The 19,542-nt window shown below is 38.6% G+C and overlaps 1 protein-coding gene across 1 annotated transcript; it reads right to left on the bottom strand.

Moving 5' to 3' along the window:
- Window positions 1-2,888: 2,888 nt before the first annotated feature.
- Window positions 2,889-18,574, bottom strand: LOC139462340 (A disintegrin and metalloproteinase with thrombospondin motifs 20-like). Its single transcript, XM_071243994.1, has 15 exons — window positions 18,487-18,574; window positions 15,663-15,874; window positions 15,187-15,264; window positions 14,215-14,452; window positions 13,787-13,856; window positions 13,313-13,391; window positions 12,101-12,184; window positions 10,019-10,155; window positions 9,546-9,580; window positions 9,036-9,141; window positions 8,647-8,811; window positions 7,299-7,428; window positions 6,767-6,892; window positions 4,476-4,527; window positions 2,889-3,067 (listed from the first exon to the last, which is right to left on the bottom strand). The coding sequence occupies exons 1-15, from the start codon at window positions 18,572-18,574 to the stop codon at window positions 2,889-2,891; spliced, it is 1,779 nt and encodes a 592-aa protein (XP_071100095.1).
- Between the last annotated feature and the right edge of the window lie 968 nt (window positions 18,575-19,542).

The following is a 19,542-nucleotide window of genomic DNA, read 5'->3' as shown; positions in this document are numbered from 1 at the left end:
TAATCTACAACAAGTCTGTAAATAAATATGTGTAAAGTATTGATAAACAAGTCTACCGTTCAAACATACTCATGTTTCAGTTAGTAAGAAAATATATAAACAAATCACCGCATCCATTCTCAGTTTAATCAATAACTGAATGTGGTATTTCCTCATGGTAGAATGGAGATAAACAACATATGTTTTTTTATTGTTGAGCTGGATTGCCTAAAGATTTAAAATTGCTAAATTGAACATTTGAAACCTAATCCTACACAGGTAACCCCTAACTCTATACTGAACCATTTGCTTTTCTCGTCACTGACTCGCTCACTCACTGACTTTCAAACTGATCGAAATACATGCAACTGCAGTAACTGTCTTTGCTATTAAAACCTATTCGGACTTTTTAGAATCGTTTGAAGAATTTTAGAAATATCGTTTGAACGATCATTTAAATTGACAAATCTATTCAAAGCGGAGTTAAATCCACGTCACTCATTTAGCATTTTTTGTTTTTTGTCCAACACTGACCATGGTAACACGAGGATCAATTCGTACCGACAAAAGAAACACCACAGACAGGTGCTAAGTATGTTAATCCTTTTAAACAGCAGCTGCGTACATGATAGGGACATTGATCATGTAAATATTTGTATCTTGGATTTACACTGTAGATCCTTATTCATTCATTTGTGTAGAAATGGCAAGAAGTATTGTAATAACAAGAAAGGAAGTGTAAGAATCAACATCGAAACGTCACTATATGTAATAATTCATACGTTTTTATCCACAAAGTTGTACGTTTTCTTACATCCTCACCAACTTCAAGAATGCCAATCAAGCAGTTGTTGTAATAAACAGTTTGGAATAAATTAAAGTCAATTGACATACATATACCTCTTGACTGGAAACACTAGGCCTTCTATTGCCATAGTTGTAGATGCTTGTAGCTGTGTAACTTGTGGGTTAGTTACGAAGAAACATTTTCTAACGGGTAGAAGTAACTCTGCCTAATATAAAGTGGAGTAAATGTTATATTATTGAAAATAGCAACCACTTAAAAGAGGTGTAACAACTCAATTAACAATGTCAATATTGGATATTACTAGCATTTGCGTTAATACAGCCTGTGGGATGTTGTTCCAAATGTCAACCAAAGATTACCCCAAATGAGATAGCGTTGCCGACTGGTCCTGGCCCTGTCGTAGACGTTGGCCAATCTCTTCCCATCATGTTCTGTGTGGGAAGGGTCTGGAGAAACAGCCGGTGTCCCGGTATAAATTCTCTCCCGTACAAATTCTCCCCCATGGCAGTACAGGTATGTTATATTCGCTCCAAAAGTAGATTACAACACGTGCAACATGTGGGTGGGCATAATCCTGCTGCAACTTTATACCCTGCATTTGCACAAACGGATGAACATGATATTGTATGCCATTTAAATAGCTTTTAACAACGATGTGTCTAGTTGTGTCATTGTCACGTAAAAATTGTCTATCACGATCTTAAAGTCGAGATGTCCTGAAGAATATTGCAAAATGCATTATTTGATTTCATAATGAATTTATTTTCATCGAACTTCATATGAAACAGTTTGTTCTTTTCATGAACACCTGGTAGCTAAACAATCATTGTGTGTTGTTCACATGAAAAAACCCACGTATGTTAGTATCTGGCTCCCATCAAACACGCAAACTTCCTAATTGGGCACCGTGCATTAACATGCACGTGCAAATTGTCTATCACGAACTTAAAATCGAGATGTCCTGAAGAATATTGAAACATGCATTATGTAATTTCAGAATGAATATATTTTCTTTGGACTTCATATGAAACACAGTTTCCTTTTTCCGTTCGTGTATATTGAATTTATATATACAATAATGATTCTGAAGTATATGTCTTTATTCATAATCATTGAGCTTGAACAGACTCACTTCCTGTACTTGTGTCGTGCTATCCAAAACCCTGACCTTCAAACATAGGAAAAGACGATTGAACCCATAATATTATATTAATTGATATGTTGATATGTAAATGTGTCACACATCAAGTCAGAATTTCCAGTTTTCATGAAATACAGACAACATATTCTCCTGTTCACTGTTCTGCCTCTCTGTCCAGTGCATTTTGGAATTATATCAATACTCTCAATTGATCTGTCAAAATAACAGAAATAAATAAATCAGTTAAGGTATTCTTGAAAATTACAACCGACCTCACTTTCCAAAGTGACGTTAAGTTACCCTCGTTGGGATTCCGTGTTAGAACTTGTCCCCAGCAACCTATGCTGGTTGTAAGTTATCACTAAATCGATCGGATATTTAGGTTTGGTGACTTTATGATTGCGTGTCATCGTACCACAACGGTGTGAATTATTGCTCACAATATCAATCGCTGGATTGTCGGGTCCAGACTCGACTATTCACAGATCACCTTCATACAGCTGTTTTATTGCTAAGTCTGGCGACAAGTAACAAACAAACAAATCCCACTCATGAATTCGAAGGTTAAGAAATTCATCACTGACCACGGTAACACTGGCATCATTCTGTACCGATAAAAGACGCATCACAACAGGGATAACATATGATATATCCTTTAACCCAGTGGTTGTGTACTTCACAGGAACATTTGCATCTGACATTTACAAATCATATGAAGTATGAGGAGCCTGTATTACACGACACAGAAGAATAGTTGTACAAATATGAGGAAGTTAAAGTCATGATCTACACCACTGAGAGCAATACAAATATAATAACACCTAATAATATTTCAAATACAGTTAAATGTGTTGATATGTAAATGTTACACACATCATTGCAGAATTTCAAAACTTCCTTGATTAATATCTAAATACAGTCGACAGATAGACAAGTATTTCATCCGGTTCATTGGTTTGCCTATCCGAATAATTGGAAGCCGGGCAAGGTTTGGAAAAGGACGAATCTCACTGTGGTCGTTTTCTGAGGAATCTGTTCAGCGCACGTGGCACAACATAACAGCAACTGGAATGCGGCATAGGTCGCGCATTTAGACGCTTGACAACCATACCCCGGACGATCACCTTGAGGACACTTGGCTGTGGAAACAAACGTGTAGGCGAAATTCAGCAGGGGAGAGCATGCACATGGTTATATTGGTTTGTTTGTTGTTTAACGCCGCATTCTGCAATATTCCAGCTGGATACATGCAGTATTAAAATAATCGTGCCTGGGCAGACAATCCAGTGTGTGACATCATTGGTATAGATCAAAGCGAGGCATGTATCTAGCAAATCAGCGAGCCTGACCACCCGATCCCGCTAGTCAGCTCTAAGGACAAGCATGTGTTTCTGAAGACCAATTCTAACCCGGGTCTTCATGAGGGACATAGCTACATAGCTGTAGTTTTAATGCTGATTTGGGTCTCGTTTACATGCAATAATAAATCAAGGTGCCGAAAGATAATATCTTAATCTCACTATCATCCTGATGTAGTGACAGCCAAAGATGGTGACCTCTTATGATTTAGGTATGGTGAAAATTGATCATCATTATTTTTACATTCTGGCGATAAGATTTACATTGTAAATAAATGGCGTCCTTTCAACATTTCATATTGAAGGGGCTGCGTTTCCACATAACTGCGGGCAGTTCCAAACTAAGTACCTGCCTTTGCAGTCTAGGTGAAACCATATAGGAGGAAATAGCCGTACTGTCATATCTCCTTCACGAACAAGAAGACTCACAACCCGTTCGATGGCCGTCATGTATCGAAACGGCGCAAGTCAATCAGAATACGCGTAAGGATAGGGATACTCCCACCAACATAAGAATATTTAGAGTATGTTTGGCAATATGCATCTGTTTAATAAATGTGGAAAAAGCTCATTTTCAGTTCCACATTACTATTGTATACGTGGAAGCGGCTCACTTAACTTCGATATTATTTCAATGGAGCTAAAACAAGACTTAGATTCCCCAAACTAGATTCAGTATAAAAGAACGTATAAGTTAAAAAACGCATTAAAGTAATTAACTAATCACCGTTATCCAAACAAATTTTTCACGTACATATTTAACTCGTTAAGATATTGTGTGGCGGACATTTTAGTCCATTTGCTATTGTTACAAATGTGTTCGTACGATAACAAGATAGCTTCAGTGAAGGCAATAAAGTCATAAACAATTTTCATTCTTTAGATAAATAAACTATATGTTGTACCGATCTTGTAAAGTGAACAGAATATAGCTATTGTTGAAACAGATGGCCGCATTTTCTCAACTTTCCGAAGATCATATAAAAATCATGCAGGTGTATGTCAGATTAGCTGAGTTAGTCATGTGTGACAAATGATAGCTTTTTATTTTAAAGTTTATTTATAGGTGTAATTTCCAGTGCATACATGATGCAATCCAGTACACAAGGAAAATGCCATCTTCATATCATGGATGTTTATCACAGTGTACTATTAATGTATCTTGTCTCAGACATAATCGAGTTATTACCTGATTTTGCTGGAGCTGCAGCATTGGAGACACACACACCACGTTCACACCACTGCAAAAGAACGTTTAAAGTTTAAACAGTCAGAAAAATGCAGAGCAGATAATAGCTGCAGTAAAACAGGTTGCCGTTACCAGTGGGCTTGAACAAAGAATGTCAGAAGTCACTCTCTGCATACTAACTGTTTTACAGGCATTACTTTGGAGTTGACAGATGACAAAGTAGACACAATTTCTTTAATACTGTAAAGTTCAAGAAGGAACAACCCGCCAAACTCCTTCTCCAACATAAAACCATAGATGGCACACTGCAAATTCTCCGTCGTCGCATCACTGAAACTCCTCTTGAAGCCTATCCACAGTATCTATCATCGCCCTCACTACCGCCTGTATCTCCTCTACCTACTCCACCTGGGGGGACGCGTACTACTAGCAGATACACGGGCTACCTGTGAGATCCCCACTCTCTCCTATCTTAACTGAAATCTACATGACCTACTTCGAACAGCAAGCCCTCACCACATCATCCATCCAACCTATTTCCTGGTACAGAAAAGTTGTCGTCCTAAAACAAGACCAAGACCAAGACCCAAACTTGCTATTACAACATCGAAACCAACAACATCCCCGTAAAATGTTCATCGTCCAAATAGAAAAGGACAACCAACTACCCTTCCTGGATGTCCTTGTCTCCAGAACCCCTACAAGCAGAATCCAAACCAGTGTCTACCGGAAGCCCACCCACACCGAACAGTACATCCACTTCAACTCCAACCATCCCTTTGAACTAAGACTGGCATCATCTCTACCCTCACCAAACGAGCCATCAACCTTTCTTCTGCTGACCCAAAACCTGAGATCGAACACCTCCGCCAAGTCTTCACCCACCTCAACAATTATCCACCCAATCTCGTCGACAAAGTCATCACCTCTGTACTCCATCCCACACCCAGATCTGCGACCCCTGAACCCGAATCAGCGCCCTTCCGCATCGACCTCCCATTCATTGTAAATCAGCCATCTCGGACCATATCAGCAACTGCCCCAATCACAACATTAACTGGGAAAACGTCGAAATCCTCTCCAACCACCCCCGGGCCTTCACTGAAAAAAAACGAACAGAAGCAGTCCACAAGCCATCAATCAAAAGAGATCAAGGCTATTTCATGCAATCCACCTACTGTGAACTCATTAAGCAATAATCACCACACCTGTGAAAACTTATCCGGTTTAATTGGCATTGGCTTCTACCTACGTGTTCTCTATCCAATACGTTGTTACAGTATTATCCTTCTGTTGTGATTACCTACTCATGTTATCCCATTCATGTATGCATTGTTGTGACTGTTAATCCTCAACTGTTAATCCGCTACCTACTATATATATTCTGTACAACGTTCCTAATTCCCAACACTACAGACCACCCTAAAACTTAAAACCGCACTTACACTAGAATCAATTCTAAATCCACAAAATAAATTAGAAAAATTAAATCCTTAGGTATATACCTAATTAAAACAGGACTAATTAGTCGCATTTAAACCCCAAATAAAATATTAAAACCAAAACTACCTATTCTAACAACCACACCCCCCCCAACACACACACAGCTACCTGAGTTCTTCCTCCACCCACTCTTGGCATTCATTCCAAATCTCAAAATTTCATATTTACTATATAAGCAGCCCCTAAAGCCCCTTCCTGGGTTGCACAAACTCACTTTTCTTCTTTTCGGAAACACATTAAATGGCCTGGCCGGGCCCGTGTGCGACATACGCTTGCAGTCGGAAAGCGCACGTTAAATCTCCAATATAAGTAAGTCCTAATTCAGTCTTGCTTGACAGCTGTATAAAGATCTATACCGAAACATCGCCTTTACAGTATTGAAGAAGTTGTTATCCATAAATTGGGTCTACTTCGTCAACTGCAGAATGCTCGTCAATTTAGAGAAACATTTTTTTGACTGAATACATTGTGCGTCAATTGTTTGTCCACCAGAACACAATTATGTTTATTATACTTGATTTGTATTTAATACAGTTCAAACATATTTCGTAAGATATGTATACCGCAAAAGTATGTAGTGCAACCCTCCTTTCACAATTTTAATATTCTCTTATCAACATCAATATGAATGTAAACACCATCAAACACTTGGCGATTGCAAGAATCGTATAAGTATAGTTCCAGATTTATAAGCTTGTAGTTAACTTTCATTGCATAACAGGACACATCTCGAATTCAATCCCTTGATATCGAGCTACATAGTTGATTAAATACGATAACAGTTTCACCTTCTTATCGCCACATGATGTATATTCTAAGGGACTCATCCCATAGCACAGGTTTCCACCTCCATAACAGTACTGAATCCGACACATCGACTCAAAATTGTTTCCATTTTCGTAAGGTGAGACAGCCTGGAATTGTAGAGAACAAACCAACCATCAAGGAATGGTTATGTAAAACAAAACGTGAAAACGGAGCGTTTATGTACACAAATGCATTCTATCAGTATCAAGAAATGACGTCCGAAACAACTTAGTTTATTATTTAGGAAGTGACTAAAATAGTCTAAAAACATCAATAATCCATATACCATATCAGTTATCATCAGTTATCCATGGCGTTTTATTCCACCCATTCGTTACAACTAACAGAAATACCAAAATATTCAAGGTGTGCCAGTTAAGGTGATAAATCATTTATCTTCTTTGGGAAATAGTTCATGACGTATAATTTTCACACCATTTGTATAAATCCAATTGTGATAATAAAGTGATCGATGTTTGCTGTGACACCTGCAGCTGTTTGCTGTTTACCTACCCTGCAAAACCTCGACTGAGGTCCCCGTAGTGCTACGCACTGCTCATCGCTATTACTCGTTTGACCTGCACGTTGTCCGTCCGTTGAAAGAATAGAACCGGATATGGAGGTGTTGAGAGCACAAGCGCTTCTGGGGGGAAAACAGAATGAAACACATTTACTGTGTTATGGGCACGCTGAAATAACATTTGTTAAAACAATGTCAAAACAAGTGAATATGAAACATTAGCTTCAATGTATATCGATGATCTAATGTTGTTTAATATGGACCAAATAGCCAAAATCTCTTCCACAAATTACCAACCTAACTAGATATACAGTAGACCAGTGAGACTTGTTTCCTATTTAGATCTATGCATAAAGATTCAAAGTGACAAATAAATCTCTCTTCCCATGACTGTATGCCAAATGGGATGACTTCAACTTTCCAAAAGTCAACGAGGCATGTTTTTTCCCCGAAGATGTCGAAGAACGCCACCAAAGAACGCCTCTTCCATAAAGGTGTTTGATCAAGGTTACAACATGCAAAGCCTCAGCAAAGCTTTCACTTTTTTATGCTTGACAAGTGTACATTTCCAAATTTCACCCATCGGTGACAAAAAATATGTCTGATGCAATGTCCTAGTTTGACAATGTGTTCCCGTGTGTTTTTCCAGTTGAATAATTGACTTGACTTTGTATGTGTTTGTAACGGGTGCCACTGATGGGACAGGATACGATCCTCTTTTCGCACGTATTATCACCAACCTGTGATTCATAAAGACTCATGATCATGATATAGCCGGAATCGTACAATGGGCTCTGCTTAAATCACAGATGTCTTATGAATATGGAAAGGAATTTCTCGCATTTATGTGCCATCATACCAGAACAAAGAGTAATTGATAGATAACATTTACGCCAATTTAAGGACATATGAAGGCTTTGCAATTGGTTATCCCATGGGTGATATGAATGCAAGTGATATAGTTCAGTACTTATCAGGCATGACAATATCCATAGAGGAAGGATATGGCTTACCTGCTGTGCCTTACCTCCAATTAACTTTCCAAATATGTAAATCAGTTGGGAACTTCACAAAAGCTTATATGCAGCATGCTAAACACCCCTCCGAATCCATGTGTGATCTTGTTAAAAACACCTTGAAGTATCAAAGTCACTGATCACACCTCAACTCCTCAATCCTCTCATTTTACACATATCATTTCCCTCTAGAATTATCCATCCTCATAAACCCCCTCTCTCCACCCCCAATCCCCCACCCCCAAACACCCTCTCTATATCATACCGAGCAAGGTAAAAACGTTCCGCCTTCAAATTCGCCAATAATCGACGAGAGTTTACTTACTGAGCAGTAGATAGAGTTGTCTTTAAAGTCTCCACACAACATGACGAGAAGGTCCAGAGATTAGACGGAGCGAGAGGAGAGGGGGGTCGTAATACACTAGTAGCTGACATTACAAAGCGGTCGGTGTCGTTGCAACCAATGTCGGAGTCATGTCGTAAACCCAAGCTAAAACAGAAAGAACCAAAAGAGTCAATATATATGCCATTGTTAGGAATTGTCGAAATGATGTAAGACATTAGATTATATTTTACTATTTTACTATTGAATGCCAGTGCTAGGCCGAGAGTATTTTTTTATTCCCGAAAGAATAATAAAGGTCATATTACTCGCCCTCTAAGAAAACTTCCCAAACAGTAGTGGGATATTCCGTTTAGGGTAGAAACACTTACATGTGTCCAAGTTCATGAGCAGCAAGTGCCCCAACAGAACCACCTTGGATGTTTTGGCTGATGCTCACAGGGATGTTTGTGCACAGAGTATCAAGGGTGGCCACACCTGGAGCAAAAACTACCAACATAAAACACCGTCTAGCACTCTGTTGTACAACGAGAATATATTTTTTAGAATGCATCTGACGAGATACGTTGAGTATCCCGAGGGTTTGCGATATTGATATCTCCACACGTGTGATACCCATAAGTACAATTATAGTCTCATCACAGGAGACACCTAGAACACAGTATTTAGATTCTATCACAAGCAGCATCAGTTACAGTTCAGGATACAGTTCAGATCAGAATACAATACTCTGGTCTCACCACTTTCGGTTCCTCGATATATTATCATCCCAGCAGAAGAAAAAGATGAAGAAGACAGAGAAGGAGCAGAACAAAGAGAAGAAGAAATATAAAAAGAAGAAATCTGCACTAAATCCAAGCTCCTGGATCCAACTGACTCACCTATGACGGAAATTCCAGTAAATGTCAAGTCATACCTGCAACAAGAAATGTAAAATCAATGATGAGGAACATTTGAACATTACACAAACCTACGTCATTGTCTTCTGCAACATGAAATTTTTGTTGTGGAAAGCTTCTTCGACAAACTTCAGTTGCATTTCCTGTCTCGGGGGAATCGTCTGGGGAGTGGCGCGCCTGAGTCCAAGATCGCACGTAGGAATCCCAGATTAGCCCGCAGTGTATTATCCTTGGCCTCTCAATACTAAACACAAGTTCTGATGATCGCCTATCACGTGACCTTAATATTGAAGGGAAACATAATATTAAGGAAGTACGCCCAAAGACCGATCTGGGCTGATACCCTCAGATGGATACATGTTCATCAATGGCGTACCACTGCTTAAAGCCGCATGGACTAATGATCACCACGTCTTTTACATGTATTACACACATATACAACGCATGTAGCTTACCTTGTGAAGATCATATAGGCGTCGGCTGACATAGGGGCGTTAGCAGAAAGGAATTGTACATGATTTACGAGAGCCGATTGAGCGGGTACAACGCTTCCGTTCTTTGTGGTTTCGGTCCAAGGAGACTCAGCGGCGGACTTGAGAAACGAAAGAACAAATGATTAACTAACCTTCTTCGTTGTAGAAGTGTTATCACAATAAAACCTCCCCCAAATGGTAGTAGTGGTAGTCGAAGTAGTAGTAGTAGTAGTAATAGTAGTAGTAGAAGTAGTAGTAGTAGTAGTAGTGGTGGTGGTGGTGGTAGTAGTAGTAGTAGTAGTAGTAGTGGTGGTGGTGGTAGTAGTAGTAGTAGTAGTAGTAGTAGAAATAGTAGTAGTAGTGGTAGTAGTAGTAGTGGTGGTAGTAGTAGTAGTAGTAGTAGTAGTAGAAATAGTAGTAGTAGTAGTGGTGGTGGTGGTAGTAGTAGTAGTAGTAGCAGTAGAAATAGTAGTGGTAGTAGTAGTAGTGGTAGTAGTAGTAGTAGTAGTAGTAATAGTAGTAGTAGAAGTAGTAGTAGTAGTAGTAGTAGTGGTGGTGGTGGTGGTGGTAGTAGTAGTAGTAGTAGTAGTAGTAGTAGTAGTAGCATTGCCATTGTTTCTGCCATTGCCTCAGCTTCAGATAAACACGCTGTGTGATCACAATAATGATAGTTGTTATTCAGGGAATACACAAAGAGTGCATAACACTAATGCCTGTATGATGGATAAAGTAAAGGATTGTAGAGCATGTATGTGCTTAAACATAAAGTATACATGATAAATATCGATTCCACCGATACTATGTTATCTGTAGATCGTTTTATGATGTCCTTTTAACATGTTTATGACACATACAGTATCGAAGAACAGATTTATGAATGATAAGTTACTTGTAGAACGTCTTTATGACACCTGCAATATCTGTAAAACACACACACATGCTCTTCTTAACACTGCTCTTGATATATGCCAGAGCCAAAAAAGAAGCTGATCTTACCTGGTGGTGGGATTATTGGTCCTCTATATCGGAACAGTAATTGCAAAACAAGTACACTATAAATACAGTAACTGTGGAACAGGTACATGTTAAAAACACGGTAACGGCTGAACACGTACTTGATAAACACAGTAACTGTGGAACACGTATATGATAAACACAGTAACGGTCGAACACGTACTTGATAAACACTGTGTGACAGTAACTGTGGAACACGTACTTGATAAACACAAAAACGTTGGAACACGTATATGATAAACACAGTAACTGTGGAACACGTATATGATAAACACAGTAACTGTGGAACACGTACATGATAAACACAGTAACTGTGGAACACGTATATGATAAACACAGTAAATGTGGAACACGTACATGATAAACATAGTAACTGTGGAACACGTAAATGATAAACACAGTAACTGTGGAACACGTACATGATAAATATAATTACTGTGGAACACGTATATGATAAACACAGTAACTGTGGAACACGTATATGATAAACACAGTAACTGTGGAAAACCAATATGATAAACAGTAACTGTGGAACACGTTTAGGATAAACACAGTAACTGTGGAACACGTATATGATAAACACAGTAACTGTGGGACACGTATAGCATACATACACGTTTATGCTGAAGTCAGAAAATGTAGAAAACGTACATGATAGAAACATACATAGCAACTTAGAACACGTGTATGATCATACATACATGATAATCCAAACAGTGACAGAGACAGGTGGTCCCCTTGCTTACTGTGGCAATGTTCATGTACTTTATCCAGACAGTGACAGAGAGAGAAGGGTTCCCTTGTCTACTGTGGTAATGTTTATGTTCCTCGTTCGTACAATGAGTTAGCCCACAATTGGTTTTCGCTGCTGTTAGTAATATTCTAGCAATATCACGGCGGGGAACACCAATTATGGACTTTACACATTTCACTCATGTGGGGAGTCCAACCCGGGTCTTTGGCGCGACGAGCGAACGCTGTAACCACGAGTTTACTTCCCCACTTTCCCCACCCAAAAAGTGATAGAGATATAAGTGTTCCCTTGCTTACTTTTGCAATGTTGATGTACTTTATCCAGACAGTGATTGAGATCGAAGGGTCCTGTCTGTTCACTGTGTCATATCGAAGCTGAATCTGTAATATCAAGCCATGTTTAAGTAATTTATTATATAAGTTAGAGACTTAAAGATAAAAAGTGAATTAATAGAAGCGATAAAACCCATTCCATATTCATAAGCCAAAGTCGATTGTAAACCTATGACTACATCATCTTCATGTGTATATGAATCAGTATTAAATAGAGATGATAGCAGGTGTTCGCGGAAAGGTGAGCGTATCTTGCACAACCTTTCGCGCCATTCTCAAGCACATACAAATCAAGTCATTAACAAACACGGGAACAAAGTCAAAATAGGGAATTTAATTTTTGTCAATGATTTGACATTTGAAAAGGTCCTTCACATGTCTGACGTAGCTTTTAATAAAGCTTATTAAATAGAGATGATAGCAGGTGTTCGCGGAAAGGTGAGCGTATCTTGCACAACCTTTCGCGCCATTCTCAAGCACATACAAATCAAGTCATTAACAAACACGGGAACAAAGTCAAAATAGGGAATTTAATTTTTGTCAATGATTTGACATTTGAAAAGGTCCTTCACATGTCTAACGTAGCTTTTAATAAAGCTTATTAAATAGAGATTATAGCAGGTGTTCGCGGAAAGGTGAGCGTATCTTGCACAACCTTTCGCGCCATTCTCAAGCACATACAAATCAAGTCATTAACAAACACGGGAACAAAGTCAAAATAGGGAATTTAATTTTTGTCAATGATTTGACATTTGAAAAGGTCCTTCACATGTCTGACGTAGCTTTTAATAAAGCTTATTAAATAGAGATGATAGCAGGTGTTCGCGGAAAGGTGAGCGTATCTTGCACAACCTTTCGCGCCATTCTCAAGCACATACAAATCAAGTCATTAACAAACACGGGAACAAAGTCAAAATAGGGAATTTAATTTTTGTCAATGATTTGACATTTGAAAAGGTCCTTCACATGTCTAACGTAGCTTTTGATAAAGCTTGTTATTAAAGTGTAGTACTATGTTGTAGTTTTTAATGTACTGGAAAATACTGAACTGAATTACACATTTAAATACTGACACATGGACGTTATGGAAACTGATGTGACACTTCAATTAAGTACATTGTGACACATTGATGTCGTATAGCACGTAGACGTGATATTATGACAATGCTGTTTTACCATTTCCTGCACGAAGGCGTAGTACAATCTCATGTTGGAGATGGTGACGGTCGTGTTGCCCTCGGCGGAAGCAAGAAAGCTGCAATAATGGGCACATGTTAGAATATCTGGAAACACAATTATCATGTCTGCATAACATAGGTTCTCTTATAACTGTATATACGGAATCTGTAAATGAGTCGCATGTGTACGTCATATATATACAGCTTCCGTGGTTTAGTGGATAGAGCGTCGATTCCCGGCCACGCCATACCAAAAACGTCAAGCAATTTTACTTTTTGTTTAGGGTACACACACACACACGCGCACGCACGCACGCACGCACGCACGCACGCACGCACGCACGCACACACACACACACACACACACACACACACACAAAAACACAAACACAAACACACACACACAAACACACACACATACACACACACGTGCTGAACGTTTGACGTCTTTGAACACACATGTAGAACTTACACAGTATAGTCACTGAAATCCGGGAATATGGCCAGCTCGATGATATATTGAGCAGTCGCGTTTGTAATGCCTGAAACATAATGTAAGTATTCACATGTGATAAAGAATACCTTAGGGGATGTCTGATTATATTTCTTTCGCCAGTCAGCAGCATTCCCGCATGTGGGACGTACTTGGGTCGGTTATACTACGTCTTTATCAGTGACAATGGAATAACTTGTCGTATAATCAGGTTTCTGACCAGAATTTGAAGAAACGCCTTATTCATTTGAACCAATGTTTCGAAAACGTTTGATGTAATGCCTAGTAAATGTAACGGAATGATTTGTATATTTGACGCAATGCCTTGAAGTTCGAAGGAATACCTTGTACATTTGACGGATTGCCTTCCACATTTGACGGAATGCCTTGTACATTTGACGGAATGCCTTCTACATTTGACGGAATGCCTTCTACATTTGACGGAATGCCTTCTACATTTGACGGAATGCCTTCTACATCGAAAGGAATATCAAGCTGAATGTTCACTGTGTCGTTTTTCAGATCAAAGGACACAATCTGGCGCAGCTGGTGCTGGTTTCTGCTTGTGGATGCCTGGCGCTTGTAAACGCGATGTTTCTTTGGCCAGATCTTGTACGTCTGGTCGTTGTGATGGATCGTCCCAGCCTCAAGAAGCATAAAGTCAACATGACAATATGTTATATATATATATATATATATATATATATATACATATATATATATATATATATATATATAATTTTAATTATCTTTGTCTTAATACAGACTAAACAGCCGAAGTCTCGAAGAAGTTTCTATTAATCCAATAAATTTATCAATGATGGGTGATTGCTTGGTTCACCCTAGATTAAACAAGTATTCTTGTCGTACCACGGCGTGTCATCTTAATAGGTGAGGAAAAAACAAACAGAAGCAGTCTTCCACACGTTTACAGCTCTGATTTTAACCAATGAGTACTGGTACCGGTATTATGCTGACAAACCAAATATTTAATCAGCGCAATATAGATATTCGAATACATGTACAGCAGATCCTGACATATGTAAGGAACGCAACTCTGTACAGCGACTTGCAAGGCGTTAGACAAATGGGCCACCCGTGCGTCTACATTTCCTCATGTTGTTAACCTATGTTGTTGTGTATGCCGTTTAAGGTGTGTGATTTCCTCTGCAGTCAGCAATACCCCAGCCACAATACGACGGCCTATTAAAAAAACACCAAGCCTTTGGCGCAACAGATGGCTGAAAACTCGAGTTACAAAATGACCGTCGAGGGTAACACATTTAAACCCAGGTCGCACATAGAAACCACACGTTTTCAGTCGGCTAATACGACAATACGACAAGCATGGTGAGCTGGGCACGTGATCACTTTCTTACCAGATGATAAACATCCTCCTCCTCCCGCGTAATGATGGCGGCCGATCCTTGTACAGAATCACGATAAACAGCAGTGTTCTGTCGAAACCAACAACATTTTGTCATACTGTTACGAATGCATACTTATTTTCACAAATTATGTATATATACGGAAAACGGAAGTTAGGCTTCATATGGACATGTAAAATATGTAGATGTGGAATTGTGTGCTCTGTCTTCACTACAGTTATTTCCCAAACATTCACGATGAACCCCAACGTTTTTGTTCAGTACATCTCTCTGCTACTGAAGCTGGTTAGATTACAAACTGAAAAAGTTGGAAGAATGATGTTGGATGATAAATAGTTTCTCAACCTCGGGTCTTTTTAACTTTTATCGACTCGTGTCGATATATTGATATGAAAAGACACATTCTATTTATCACATAAGATTTTGTCTTGTGTTCAGATGACGGTTTGAATCGAAGAAGCACTTACGTCATGTTGCTTCAGGTCGGTTTGAAGTGTTGATCCACGTTCGTCGGTCAGATAGACAGGGTAACTCTCTATGTCTCGTTCACTCCGTGTCAAATTTAGCAAAATGTCTGTGCCAGAGAGTTCAAACCGGAAGTGAAGAATATCAGGCATGTGCGTGGCGGATCTTTCATGACGGATGTGAGCAGAATGGATTAACACTGGGTCTACCACATCTGTGAAGTAACGTTGAATCTAATTTATTAAAGATGCTTTTTAAATAATTTCCCTTTTCTTCAATTCCATTCTGTTGAATGTATTCAAGACCATTGGCCCACATACAAAGGTACATAATTTTACATTTGGTTGTTAGGTAATAGAGGCATATCATGAAAACGTTAAAGTGTCAATTTTCCTAATAACAATGCTAGTTTACAGAAAGTCATTAGGTCAACTACAACTGAGGTTCAGTTTTCAGGCACGAAAGTACGAATTGAATTGAATGTACACTTACCAATGTACCTTTTTGAAGATATTGATTTCTTATAAAATTATATAATGAAAATGTTAATATGACATGAAATTCAATTTCAATCACATTTCAATTTCAAAACATGCAGATTTTGTCTTCTTTGGGAACAAAAACCTACATCTAGTATATTCCTCCCCATAGTTATCTTCGAGTGTACATGGAATTGTTATTAAGCAAGTAATGTTTGGTTTTAGATACATTTCACAACATGAATAGGTTTCACATCTCAAGCTTATATTTATCGCTGCTTGCCATTCTTGAAATCTCTTAATCTAACGTTTAATTCATTTTGAATCTATTTAACGGTTCCATTTCTCACAAAACGGTTTTTATGTTTTCAAGTGCTTCAATAATCCAAACACATTACCGTATGTATAATTTCATCTGAGAAAAGCAGAATGAGCATTTCTATGCAGAATGGATGTAACTGTGTTCATCTGTCCGCTTTCACAGCTTATGGATCAACCTTGTGTTACTCCTGTTTTACATTTAAACACTTCACTGAGTATAATGTAACTGTTAAATTGAATTTTCAACAGGTGTATATTGAGCGTATTGCTTTTAATATTTTCCCTGATAAACTAATTTTTCAAGTAAAATCATAAGACGGTTCCTAGCTAATGAATCAAAAGCATTCTTAAAATCAATAAAGGCTACATGAAATCTCCCTTTTCATTTAGATAAATATTTTTGCATTAAAACATTTAACACAAATATGTTGTCTGATCTGAATATCTTCATTGAAAACCAGCTTATTCCTCTGATATCGTTCTTTCATCTCGAACCAATGACCAACATCTCCCATTAAAAACTGATATGTATAACTAATATGTATAAGACCTTTAATCTATCTGACATGATTCTATCTCCGCTTTTACATAATGGTAGAGTTATTACCAATGACCATTGTGTTGGAAAATACCATTTTGGAAAATGTGATTACCCTGCTTTTATCAATGTACCACAGAACATTCTGTTGAATTGTGAACATTTTGTACAATCATGTTTTTCGCCATTTCTAATTCTAATCTCTAATCTCTTCTGAAATAAAAGTTCCTATAAACTCATGTATTTTCACCAATTTCCTTATCTATTGATCGTATCGGATATTGCTCATGTTTCTGTTTCTTTCCATAATACACGTGTAGTTCAACACAATTGGTAGATAGTGTGATTCCGATCTGTCATCAATAGGCACAAACACTGATAAAATATGTAACATTAGTTCATATAATGCAATAATCACTTAAGCTGGCACCCATGTTTAAAAAAAGTCATTGTTCCTGTCATTGTGTCAGAGGGTATACGGGTGGCCAAGTTGTCTAAGGCGCCGCGATTCGCTGTGCAGAGTTGCATCCCTTGGGCACGCCAAAAACCTATGATTGTGGGCTCGAATCCAAGTTCGGCCCGATTATGTTTCTAGGTTTGTAAGCATCATACCCGTGCTCGTGGGTTTCACCGAAGTGGAAAACGTCTGCGACCTACATCATTTCGGGCTTTCCTCCCACATTAAGCTGACACGCTGCGATATACAATGTAACTGTAATACTGTTAAAAGCGGCGTTAAACTCAACTCATTCACACCCTATGTGTTACACCCAAAATGACAATTTACAATATAGAGACCTAGGGTACTACAAATATCAATTAATGATTTCCCAATACATATTTATTTTGTTTTCTTTAGATTTTCAATCAGAACTTTCAGGCAAAAGAAACTTACCACCTTGCTCAGGAGCTCCATAAAAAGAAACAAACGCAGGTGTTAACCTATGATGATTATTTTAAAGAAAGGAATCATTTTTCGATGTCCGTACAATATTGCAAAGCCATATCGATAGTGCACTTCCCATAAAGCCGAGCGAAAAAGACATGGGGTCAAAATAAAAACATACGTTGATACGTGCCAAAGTCCATCCAAACGGTGCTCATAAACTCAAATCATGTGACAAGACATGTCCTTAGTAGCGTGTGTGACCACCCCCTGCATCAAAGCACGCCAAAATACATCTCCTCACGGATGTCGTCAGTCGCAGGCATATGCATTCTGCGCCACACCTGTTGAAGCTGCTGTGTGTTTGCCCAAATTCCGGCTTCCCCATACTTCATGACTGCACGAAATTCACTGAACCCTACAAAAGGTGACTGTCTTGTGTGCACAGGGTGTGTTTTGGTGAATGTGTTTTGATAACGTTCTAATTCATCGCACCCTTATAGTACCGTCTTTTATTCAGATAAACCTTAATTTGCAAGTGGTCAGTTTCTTTTGCCCGGTAGTTTATATATGCTAAACATGCACAACAAAATACCACCTACCAGAAACACCGAGGTGAGACTCGTCCATGAAGGCGAGTGAATCAGCCGACGTTGAAATTCCCAACAACATCAGAGTTAACAACAACATCAGCGGAACTAGATGAGGTGAATATGTTGTTTCCATATCAGCACAAGGAGCTTGCGTATTATTCTGCTGGAAAGGGGTATGGTTGTGTGGTGATTCTGTTATAGAGTCTTGCCTTCTTATGAATTTTAAAGCAGACCCTGGCTATATGTCCATGTTGTCATTGTATTTACAGCCAACCAACGTTACACATGCAAATGGCTTCCGGCGCCATTACCTTTGATTCTTGCTATCACGCTTTGCTTACGGCTATAACAGTTTTGTCTTTACTCATGGCCGAACTGATTAGCATGATTAACAGCTTTAAACATAGTAAACGCCTTAGGGTGTGAGATAATATCAACTATCACTAAGTCTGAAGATGAAATAACAGTTGATAATGCATTATCTTGCCATATAACTTTTAACTGATATGACACATTGTATAAACTATGTAATACGTTGATCGGATGAATTAAACTTACGAGCCAAAGAAAGTATACTACTTGTTACGGCTTCTATTGTCGCCGGGCACATATCGACTGGTGACAATATATGGTTGGGGTGCAGTGATTTGATAGGACTTAGATACGATAGATTTTTAGATGACTCAGGATATTGTTAATGCGGACGCCATTATGAAGATAGCTACCTAACCTTATTAAGGTGTCATGTAGGCCTACACATTTTAAGTATTGGATAACGCCCAGAAATGGTCAATAATAATTCTATCAAAGCTCTACATATTTCAAAGGCATCAATACTGGCATAACAAGTACGGAAGGTTTTCTGAAAGTAATTTCAGCATAATAAGATATGCTAGGTTGTGCAGTTATAGATATACATGCTTCGGAAATGACTCTACCCGTCGAATTTCAAAGGTCATCACGTTTCCATGGAAACTGTCCAACATGCAACTTTAGAAAATTTCTAAATAGCAGCATGCACCAGTGCTCATTGTGACCAATCAGTAAATTGAGTCTCTTGAAGCA

The sequence above is a fragment of the Haliotis cracherodii genome, unplaced genomic scaffold, assembly GCF_022045235.1.
Source record: "Haliotis cracherodii isolate W230 unplaced genomic scaffold, xgHalCrac1.p SCAF_1, whole genome shotgun sequence".
Classification (NCBI taxonomy): Eukaryota; Metazoa; Mollusca; class Gastropoda; order Lepetellida; family Haliotidae; genus Haliotis; species Haliotis cracherodii.
The sequence above is the reverse complement of the archived record's forward strand: the minus strand, read 5'-3'. Positions and strand labels throughout refer to the sequence as shown.

Coding starts and splice junctions, on each gene's coding strand:
- LOC139462340 (XM_071243994.1), bottom strand. CDS start 18,574: ATGTTGTTGTTAACTCTGATGTTGTTGGGAATTTCAACGTCGGCTGAT. Junction 7,429..8,646: donor ACAACTCTATCTACTGCTCA/GTAAGTAAACTC, acceptor TTTTCCCCCCAG/AAGCGCTTGTGCTCTCAACA. Junction 3,068..4,475: donor TGCAGCTCCAGCAAAATCAG/GTAATAACTCGA, acceptor TTGTTTCCACAG/CCAAGTGTCCTCAAGGTGAT.